Source organism: Tupaia chinensis, unplaced genomic scaffold (genome assembly GCF_000334495.1).
Source record: "Tupaia chinensis unplaced genomic scaffold, TupChi_1.0 Scaffold149131_1, whole genome shotgun sequence".
NCBI lineage: Eukaryota > Metazoa > Chordata > Mammalia > Scandentia > Tupaiidae > Tupaia > Tupaia belangeri.
Genome location: NW_006208977.1, coordinates 558465 through 570271, shown reverse-complemented (window position 1 = coordinate 570271; position 11807 = coordinate 558465). Strand labels below are relative to the sequence as shown.

The 11807-nt window shown below is 41.6% G+C and overlaps 1 protein-coding gene across 1 annotated transcript in view; it reads right to left on the bottom strand.

The window, feature by feature from the left end:
* Positions 1–903: 903 nt before the first annotated feature.
* Positions 904–11807, bottom strand: part of TEKT3 (tektin 3) — a 52718-nt gene continuing 41814 nt past the window's right edge. The window contains exon 8 of the mRNA XM_006170894.2: positions 904–1184. Within this exon, the coding sequence (XP_006170956.1) occupies positions 968–1184 (217 nt within the window). The 3' untranslated portion in view covers positions 904–967. The remainder of the gene's footprint in view (positions 1185–11807) is intronic.

The window sequence follows — 11807 nt, the reverse complement described above, 5'->3', positions numbered from 1 at the left end:
CCCTTAAGATTTAGGACCTCTTAGAATTTAAGTAACACCCCATTTCTCCAGTCCATCCAGGGACAATTCCTCTATAGCATCTTGGAAACTCCAGCAGCCCCACTGCAGAGAGTTCCCTCGTCCTGTTGACCTGTCATATGTTCTGTGTGTCTCCTTTCTTTGTTTCAATCACCACATCTGCAACTCAAACTTCCACTGCTCGAGCATTGCTTTCATAAAGGCATCCCCTTGCTCAGCAGTAACCATCAGCTCCCGTAGCTCTCAACCTGGAGTTCAAAGCCCCTGACTCTCTTCCCCAGACCCCCACCCATCATATTTCTTCACATATATCCTGCTTTATGAATCAGCCAAAACCATCTCTTCCCTGTTGTTCCAATACACTCTGTATTTTTCTACTTTTGGTCATGCTCCACCTTCCTTATCCCCAGATCCCTTCCCTTCCCCTTCCTGCTATGCAGCCTTTAAGGCAGAGCTCAAAATCCAGTTTTGTAATTTCTGCTCCAATTGCCTCCAACATAATGCAGTCCTCTTTTCCAACCTGTATTACACATACAATAATGAGAACCATATAAATCATCTTTTTTTATCTGCTCTATCTTATATTCCTTTATATGCGTCCCATAACCCAGATGCCTACTAAATAATAGACACTGAAAAAATAATAATAATGGACACAAGGATGGGTAGTTCTGTGTATGGTAACATCTTTGACTTGCTTGGCATGCGATGCATTTGTGCTCTGAGAACCCATATCATATGCTGTAAAGACGTACAATGATTAAGTGTAAATGAAATTTAAAAAGAAAATGAGGTTTGGAAACAAAAGGTTTTCCAAGACAGGAGACTGATATATTTCTACCAACAAAATCCTTTAATAAGTGAATATATTAGCACTCAGTTTAAATGCTGACCCAGGGCTCTGGGTCGCCCTTTACCCAGGAGTATCAACTCCCCCACTGCAGGGTCCCTAACAGAAGCCAACCAGCCGCGGGGTGTTAGGGAAGCTCTTGCGCATGCTCATGCATTTTTCCTGGTCAATGTACAGGGAATTGGCTTTGACAGCCAGGTCATGCTCCAGGGTGGCCTTGGTGTGAACCAGAGACTGCAGGGTTTCCTCTGCATCCCTCAGGCGCTGCTGCAGGGTCTGGATGGTGTCATCGACCTCATATACCTCGTTGACAAGGCTGTGTGAGAAAATAAACAAGGTCAGTTAGCAGAGGTCAGCAGCCAAGGAAAGGACCAGGGTGGTTACTGAGTTCCCACGGGAGATGTGTCTGCTGTGCTGGGTGCCCATGGAGCCCCAGGAGCACAGGGGTTACCCCAACTTCAGAACTGCTCTGTATAGCAGGGGAGGAGATAGCTGGTGATCCGAGTATTGTACCAGGGCTAATCTCATTGACTTTGCCCCATAATGGCAATTCGATGTACAGCAAAACATAATCAAATTAAAAAGCAAACTATAAATTAGAAAAAAAAATTTTGCCATAAACCTACAGACAAAAACAACAACAATGTGCTTACTGTTTAAAGAGCACTATGTGGGACCAGCAGTTAGTGTAATGGCTATGTCGCTGGACTCCCACGTAGTTGACCGTGGTTCATGTCCCGGACCCAGTGACTTAAAACTCACGCCGGGTGCGTGTGCGTGTGTGCCCAAGATCACAAGAGGAAAATGGAGGAGAAGGGATTGCGTCGTGGCCATTCCCACTGGGGGGGTGATTTCTCGCTTTCTGTCTCTCTGTCTCTGTCTGTCTGGCGAGCGCATGCGCCCTATAGCAAAAACCTCTCAAAAAAAAAAAAAGAGCACTAAGCAAATAACTAAGGGAAATAGTAATATATGGGTAAAAAAAATGAGCAAAAGACAAGGAAAAACAATTCAAAGGTAACCTCAGGAGGCCATCAAATTTTCATACTGGCATACACATGTACATTTATATGTATGCACATATATGTACCTTAAGAATTATATTTTAAGATAAAGGGAGACAAACATTCCATTTATTTGAATCTTGTTTCTTTCTTTTATGTGAGAGAGCAACCCCTTACAGGGTCCAGTCATGCCTTGATCCACAGTCCACTCCCATCCTCACAGCCAACCCAAATCACAGGTACCCTTTAGGTTTGCCCAGCATGTTCAGGTCAACAAGGGAACAGAACCCAGAACCTTCCCATACGGCTCCAGCACTGCACAGCAGCACCCGACTGCCTGCACCACCACAGCTGGGGCAGACCATTTTTCAAACAGTAAAAAAGGGGAAAAATAAAAAGTTGGCTAGGTGGTCTTTTATATTTTCTTTATCATTGAAAATTATTTTTATAGTTGGGCAGCGAGGGACACTCAGCTTTTCTCAGCAGCTAGATTTCAGTCCAGCCTGTTAACATATCCCGGAAGAGGGTGGTTAATGGGGCATTCCTTAAATTAGAATGTCCCTCTTCCCTGCAAAGTCTAAAGGTAACGCCCTCAAGATCCCAAAGGAAACATATCTGCAACTGTAAAAAAATAATCAATACCACATGAAAACGGCAATGTGTGAAATCGGCCACACGGACTGAGAAACACACTGCCGTTCTAATTGTGTTTGATGATGAAGAGCATTACAAGTTTTCATCGAAACAGAAAGAAAACAAAGCACCTTGTGGCAAAATCTGGCACTTCTCAAATTATCTGAATGAATAGCTTTAATTTTTATTCACTTGATTACCAGTGGACCTTTCTCAAATATCTATTGGGTGTTCAGCATTTCTTCTGTGAATTGTCTCCCATCTTTTGCTCATTTTTCTACTGAGATATTACTATTGATCTCAGTTATCTGCATAATGATTATTATTATTATTATTATATCTTAGTTATTTTCATAGTGCTTTTAAAATATCAGGCATATTAGTTTTTTCATATCTGTTGTGATTGTGGTAAACATTTCCCCTAATCTGTTACTTGCCTTTTTTTTAACCTGTAAAAAAATGTTATTTTATTGCCAGAAGGTGCATGACCAAGAGAGAGAAGATATCTTTCAAGAGGGCACGGCCCCGCCTCAGTCCTGTTTTGAACCACTATGGGATTCAGCTACCAGTGCACAGGTCTTAAGTATTGTGCTACAGGCTGACCGGCTATCCATCTTTTCACTCTGTGATGTTTTGCAGTACAGAAGAGCTTGAATTTTAGTAAGCCAAATACTTCTCTCTGAAACTTTTTTCATTGTACTTCTATTTAGAACATTTTTCTCTTCCCCAAAAGGGGAACTAATCTAGGGCTCCCTTTACAGAAATTTGGCCAGTAGTATTCAAAGAATGTTATCAAGAGAAAGAACTCACTCAAGAGAAAGAGCAGGAACCAGGTCATAAAAGGACAATAATAAATAATAAATCATAGCAACTTATTATATGACTATTACAAGCACTTTATGTGATCAGATTCTTTAATCTTCATTACAACCCTACGAGGTAGGTACTAAGATCATCCCCATTTTACAAAGGAGGAAACTGAGGTACAGAGAATTTAGGTAACACTTCCTAAAGTTTTGTATGGAACTACCTACCCATCAGCTGCTTTTAATTTCCATGCTGTTCTGTTGACTCCAGTTAGTTGCAAACACAGCTCCAAGTACAACAAATTTTATCCAGTGATGTAAAACTGAAGCATTCTTTTGAATTTTTGTTCTGTTTTACTTTGGGGTTTATTTATCAGTAGAGCGCAGGTGCATGAAATCAATTAAAATATACACAAATAAAAAGAGAACAGTGACAATGGACGAACAGGGATGTTGACTTTTCTAGAGCCAGAAAAGGATTTCATGATTCCAGAAAAATATCCAGACCGCATTAAGACAATTATACCAAGACAATGTCATAGTTTCAGAGAACTCCGCAACTAAAAACTAAATGTTAGAGGTCACCCAACCCAGCTTCCTTCTTTTAAAGATGAGGCCCAGGGCCTCAGTGAACTGACGTCTCTACAGGCATACTGGCTCACAGGTGTTAAAAACTGGGTCAGATTATCCAGGAAGCTAAGAAGCAAATACAAAGCCTTGGAGGCCATAATAAGGATCAGGGTCCCATTTCTCACCTTCCCCTTCTCAGCTCCTTATGATGAAAGGGCAGAAGCTGAGACCCAGGAAGTGGTCCTGAGCACACTGGGCTCCTTACGGTTAAGACCAACCTCAGCGTCTGATTTCTATTGTAATCCCCACGTTACAGGGTTGCCAGGTCATACTTAAACGTCCAGCTAAATCTGAATTTCAGACAAACGATATTTTAGTGCAAGTAATTTTTCATTTTGGCAAAATACTCGTAACACAAAATTTGCCATGTTAGTCATTTAAGTGTACATTCAGTGATATTCTACTCACAGAACTCCTTTCACCTGGCAAAACTGAAACTCTACCCATTAAACAATAACTCCCTGCTATGAATATGTCCCCTAGAAATTCAGTGTCGGGACTAGATTATATTGTCTGTATTGTAAAGGTATTAAGTGAAAGCTTCATTCCTCCATGGTGTCCCAGAATAAGACCTACTGGATGGTGATTGGTTCATAGCGATTCCATCATGGAAGTAAACTATCTTGTGAGTAGATCAGCGATGTCTTGGGAAACCCAAGGAATTCTAGGTTCCATGAGAAGGGGTTAGTTCTTGAGAGACCTGGTTATGAGAGAGAGCTGGGTCTGCAAATGGCCGCCATCCTCTGTGCTTCCATCAGCCATGCTGTAGGCCTAGGACTTTGGACCTTCCAGCCACCAGAAGCATGCGTTTTTAAATAAGTATCTGTCTTCTTTATGAAATCACCCAAGCTCAGGTACTTCTATCAGCAACGTAATAATGGATTGAAGTACTCCCCATCCTCTATTCCCCTCATCCTCTGGCAGCCACCATTCTACTGCTTCTGTGAATTTACACCGGCTTCATCTAAGGGGAGTATTCATCTTTCCATGACTGAATTATTTCACTTAGTGTAATATCCCTGTTGTTCCATGTGTCTGAATTTCCTTCCTATTACTGAATGATAATTCAGCTTAAGTATTTTGACTTCACATATGTATTTTTAGTATAAGTATTCTGTGCAATATTTGACATGTACTTAGGTAAAAAGAAAATATTATTCACTAGTATCTGACGCTCAATTTAACCACTGTCCTATATTTTAATTTGCAAAATCTGGCAACCTTACAACAGAGGCCAGTAGAGTATCAGGCACAAAATGGGCTCTCACAGAATATTAAAATAGCATAGTCACAACTCTTCTCAAAATCCTTCACATTTTCCTTTACCTAAGGGAAAAACTGTAAGTTCTTAAAAATTTGTGCCATAGTGTGTGTTTGCTCACCAGGGAGAGATGGGGGGGTGGTGGTGATGAGAAAGCACTCCCGCCCCCACCATGGAGGATGGTCACATCCCAATCCCTTCTCCATTTCTCCCTCCTTTGGGGATTTTGAATGCACACACACATATGCCCCCATGTTTCTCAAGCTGCTGGGTCAGGACTAGAACTGCCTAGTCAGTCATGTGGGAGCCAGCTGCCTTAATCCAGCTGCCACTGGCTGGCCTGTACACATTTTTAAGACGATGCAACAAACCATCGGCTATTGTGTGGAGAGAGAAGAGGGCAGAAAAGAAGGCTGTCATTTTGTTCTCCATATAGACCTGTATTATTGGAATTTATTTGGGGATTCTTGTTTGTTTGTTTGCTTGTTTGTTTGGTTCTTCTATGAGAGAGAAAAGAGAGAGACATTCCCAACAGGGTCTTCAGGCCACAGTTCATTCCTACACCAGCTGGTCAGGATCATGGGTGTGTGCATGAAGGTGCACCTACATGTCCAGGGAGACCTTGGGACCTGAACCAGGACTTTCATACATGGTTTCAAGCATCTTAGAGGGTTTCACTACCATGGCACCACCACAGCTGGCCTTGAATTTATTTAAAAATCTGAATATACCTCTATCTTATTTATAAAATTAAAATAAGAAGGTATAGAAAAATAAGAAAAAAAGTTTGACATGAAAGATAAAGGAATAATTTCTTCATCTTGTGTTAAGTAGCATTATGAGAGAAAAGAAAGAAAGAATGTTTGGGTCTAATGATAATGGATGCTAGAGCCAGGTGATGAATACTATGCAAACAGTCTTTCTTTAAAAAAAAAAATTGTGCTGGCTATCAGAAAAGAAACACACGTTTTGGTTGGAAAAGTTAGGATTCAAAACTCTCTATGCAGCATAATCACAATTCTGTTACTATGGCCAGTGGGAAATACATAGTAAATAGTAAAAATAGTAAAACATTAGTTCTCTCTGGGAGAATCTCCAAGGAGAATTGAAGTTTTTATTTTTTTATTTCATTTTCTGTATTTTCTACCATGAACAGAAACTATACTCTGAAGGCCAAAAAAGGAACATTTTTCTAATTGAACATCATTTTGGCAGGCTTAACGCTCTTGGACCTTTCGAAGGGGTTTTCTGAAGAGGCCCAGCTGGCCCAGGCCTTACAGGCAAACATCTCCACATCCCGCTCGGGGAGCACAGCAGTCAAACGAAGACAGTGTGAGAACTCCCCAGGACCACGCCATCAGGGCCACCTTCTGAGCTCACTTTCCCATGTGGATACACCAGTCAGTGGCTGTCCCAGCTCTGAGGCAGGTGGAGGTAGAATTTGAAAGTTGTGACACTAGCACCATCACCTGCGTGCCCCATTTTGGACAGTGATGATGTCATCCTCATATTTGCTGGAACCGGAAACCTCCTGTTCAACATCAACCACTCATCATCAAATCCTGTTACTCCTATCTCCCAAAGAGCCTCGCCATGTGCCACCACACTCTCCCCTCTGCGCTTTGCAAGACACATCCTTGAATGTGCTTGAAATTCTCTAATCTGGACCTCCACTCTTGCTGCTCCCTCAGCCCAGAACGCGTGTAAGCTGCTCTTTGTTCCAGTAATATATGCCATCCTCAAACCCCAGGTGAACTGACACTTCTTTGGGAAGTCACCCCTTTAACCTTGAGACTAGGTTGCTTCCAGTGTTGTGCATTCTAAGAGGAACAACCCTCTGGAGCACTTGTCACTATCTGCTTACTAGGTCTGCCCTGGGGACAGGGATACCAGGGCAGGAGCGTCCTCAGAGGGACTTGCTAGGGGGACATGTCTGCAGCCCCTCCAGCAGTTGATAGGCATGCAAAAACACTTGATGGATGAAAACCAGCTTCCACAACCAAGGTGAAAGAGATGGTCTTGAAAGGTTGGGAGCTGCCTAAAAGTCTAGTCTACAGGATCCACAAGCAGTCTTTAAAAAGTGTGTATCATTGGGGCCAACAGGAGCCATGGTGGTTAAGACAGCTGGATTCCCACATGGCCTACCATGGTTCAAGTACCAGACCCGGTGGCTTGAAAATCACACCTGGTGCATGTGCACGTGTACCCAAAATCCTGAGAGGAGATTGGAGGAGATGGGATTACTTACAGCATGGCCATCCCCTCTGGGGATTGATTTCTCACTTTCCCTCTCTGTTCTCCAGTGAGCACATCTGTCCTATGGCAAAAATCTAAAAAAATAAATAAATAAAATCATGGAAAATGCACATTATGAAAAAATCATGCATGATTTTGAAAATTTTTTCCACCAAAATAAACTCCCTTTAATTCCATTTTCCCACTTTTTTTTTTTTTTTTGGAGAGGTTTTTTTGCTATAGGGCACGTGCGCTCGCCAGACAAAGAGAGACAGAGAGAAAGAAAGCGAGAAATCACCCCTGGGGGGATGGCCACGCGCCAATCCCTTCTCCTCCATTCTCCTCTTGGAATCTTGGGCATGGATGTACACGCACCCGGCGTGAGTTTTAAGCCACCGGGTCTGGGACGCGAACCGCGGTCGACTACATGGGAGTCCAGCGACATAGCCATTACTCTAACTTCTGATCCCTTCCCACAAACTTTTTGAAGTACTCGCCACCAAGGCAATAAAGAGAAATCAAGGGTAGGAAGGCGCCCAGAGGGACCACTGCTAAGCCACCTTCAGTTCACCAAGGAAAGGGAGGCACCAGGAGGGACCCACGTGGGCTCACAGCAGAAACAGCAGGCGCAACAGCACACCTGCCTCTCCTGTCCTCCCACAACCTGCTGTGTTCTGTGTTCTCCATTCCAGGGGGAAGGGAAGGCATAAAACCTAAGTGCCCAAGTTTCATTTGGTCTGGGATGGTAAACACAGAATCTGAGAACTCATCTGAACGTGTCTTTTGTTGTTGTTTAGATCAAATCGGATTAAAAAGAAAGAACTTTTTAAGGATCCCAGGATATAAAATAGCACTAGCAAAGAAACAGATCTTTGGGGAGGCTGCTGGGATAGCTGGTTATGAGATTTACGACGGTGGGTTGTTTATAATTACACCAGGCCTGCTTCTCGTCTCTGACTCCTCCCTGGCTTCAAAAGGCACACTGAACCCAAACTAGGACATGGAATAGGATGATATATGAATCTCTACTCCTCATAGCTACGTACTTTTAGTGGAAAATGTCTCTGTGAGGGAAGGTTTAAACATATACACATTAAGGAGCCAGCTGGTGGTGTAGTAGTTGAAGCACTGGACTCCCACGTGGTTGACTGCAGTTTGAGTGTTGGACCTGGCAGCTTGCTTTTTTTTTTCTCTCTCTCTCTAGTCAAATTGAAAAATAATGATGATAAATAAAATTAAATAAATCATTCCTAAAAATATATACATACATACACTAAAAATCAACGTTAAAAAAAATAATAATTTGAACAGCCTGATGGTACAGTAGTAACACAATACTCTGGGATGTCAGATTCACATGGGAAGGTCCCAGGTTCTTGTCCCAAGGCCCCCTTGTGCATGGCAGGCATGGGTGGATGCCTATGACCAGGGCTGGCTGAGCACGGGGGTCACTACAGTATGAAGACACTATGTGGCTATGTGTATGTATGTGTCTCTCTCTTTCATGGAAGAATTAAATAAAAGAATATGAGCTACTCAGGGCACAAGCAGCCCCTTTCCCACGCTGTGTACATACAGCTAGAGGATCTACGCTTTCTTCATCTTTAGCTACTAGAAACACAGATTTTACTCTCAGATTTCTTATTCTTGGTTGATCACAGAGAGCTATTCTGCTGAAGCTACCCTTTTTATTTTTTTAAAGAATTATTTTATTTAACTTTATTAATTTATTTATTTAAAGTTGACCAGAGAGGAACAGAGAGAGAGAGAGAGTGAGAAAGCAAACCGACAGGTCCAAGACTCGAACCGTGGTCAGCCATGTGGGAGTCCAGCGCCCTTAACCACCATGTCACCTGCCAGCCTGAAGCTACCCTTTTTTACTTTCTGAATTATAGAACGGAAAAACATTTTGCGCTCAAATACAAATAAAGTGACCAGAGTTAAATTTTAAAAAGTATCAAGATTATTTAAGTACAGCACAGCCTGGCCTGGCCTTCCACCAAAGATGCCAGGAATGTTTAGAATCACTTTTGAAAGAACCCGTTTAGAACATTTTTAATAAAAATAAAAGCCTTGAAATGAAAAGAGCAATTTTTCTCAGTCCCAACTCCCGAGTTTATGATCTGTATTTTTTCTTAATCTAGCCAGCCAAAAGGCTGCTTTCAGAACTATCCATTTAAGAAGGAAAATAATCCCCTCCCCCAATAATAATTCTAAATATTTTTGGCAAGGCTATTTTAACAAGAAAACTCGACAGAAACAAAAGTAGGTTTTGTCTTCAAGTCAAAGGAGCAGAGGAAATAGACATACTATGAAGTCGGCAGGAAGTAAAAGAAAAGCAAATTCTGTTTAGCTGGAAAGGGAAAAACAGTAAAACTCATGCCGCCTTTCAGAAGGAGCTGTGAATGCTTCATTGTTTGATAACTCTGAAGCCTCATTAGACCACTACTCAAAACCACTTTAAAAAGCAACTCTGCATTTGCCTCTACTTTTGATGACTCTGCAGAAATTTCTGGAGAATGAAACTTCAGCTCAGTTTCTCCTAATAATATTTGCTTGAAGTCAATTCATGACCTCATCCTAACTAGTCAAGTGGGTGAGCTCTCACTACTGGCTTCTTCTGGAGAAGAAAGTTACTTCAGACTGGCCAGCTACCCTAGAGTGGATGGCAGCTGATCCTAAATAATGGGCTCTCTCTCTAAGAATAGAGGTTCTATGGAACCCACCCTGGGAAACATGCAACCTGGGTGAAATGCATGGCTACAGCCTCAATGACAGCTCCACCAGGAGAACTGCAACTAAGCCAGGAAATGAAGGCTTTTTGTTTTGTAAAGTCTACGGAAAATGGAATTAAAGTATGAGTTTATTTCAATGCAAAAAAAAAAAAGAAAGAAACTCAAGCATAGTTTTCCCATGACCCTCATTTTTCATGAACTTTCTGAAGACCCCACAGACACGTTCTAAAGCTTAGTGTCTGGCTCAGTATGCATGCTACCTGTGCAGCGTGTTTGAAAGAATGATCTCCTTTGTGACCCTCAGTTTCTTCCTCTATCTGTGAGATGAGGACACAGTAGCTACTTAGCTGACTCATACTGGCACTGAATAAGTCAGACAAGACCAGGTATATGACGGGAATGGCAAAAGCATTACACAAGGTAAGAGATGAGGGAAGTGAAGGAAGTAGTTCAGTTGACTAGGGCTCTGCAATGAGACAGGCAAGGATTCAAACTGTGGCTCTCTCTCACCAACCACTCCTACCTCAGTGTCCTTCTATGTAAAATGAACACAATGAGATACTGCAAAGTGCTTAGAACAATGCCACATGCAGGGTAAGACCAAGAAACACTCATAGCTACTACAGGTTGAATATCCCTTATCTGAAATGCTGGAGACAAGAAGTCCAGATTTCAGGGTTTTTTTTTTTTTTTTCAGATTTTGGAATATTTGCATAGATATAATGAGATCACTTAGGGATGGAACCTAAGACTAAACATGAGATTTATGATTCATGTGTACCATACACAAATCCTGAAGGTAATTCTGTATGATGTTTGGGTATTCAGAGTTTTGACAGTGACCCATCAAGTGGAGTCAAATGTGGAATTTTTCATTCATGGCATCACATTTGGTGATTTCATCACAAATGTTTAGACTTTGGAGCCTTTCAGATTGGGATATTCCTCCTGTCTTACAATTTCTTTTATTTTCACAATTAGTGGCTTTAATGTTATCATCATGATTGACCTCATGGGGATCCCTCTTTCCTTCCCATCCAAGAAACCTACTGCCTCAAACCACCACTGGTTTCCTTGGTGAAGCTCAAGGTAGTTTTTACCTTTAAGATAAATCCTTCACCTGTTGATGATGACATGTACAGTATTCTCAACTGGATTGGACTGAAGTATTTCATGATGGGTAGTCTTTTTACAAGCAAAATGAGAAATAGTGATAGACTGTTTAAAAAAAATAATTAATAATAATAATGATTGGGAAAAACATTGAAAAGATATTGAATGATGAAGTGGGGAGATTAATGTCTATGTATTGACTGACATGCATGGCATTCCCTTTTTTTTTTCCCAATTTATTTATTTGCATTCATTCACTGTACATCATTACAACATACAAAATGAGATTTTCCATCTAGAGTACACTGTATATTGTCTCAATCAAGCACATCAACAAATATGTTATTCTTAGCAAATGATCTCCCATTTCTTGTTTTCTGTATGTTTTGCTTTTTCCCCCCATCCTTGGTTCCCTATCTCTTACCCTCTGCCACCTCCTGTTCTCCTCCCACACTGTCTCTGTTATCTATGTTTGCTTTCTATACCATTTCCCCCCCACATTTTATTGAATCACCAAAGACCCTA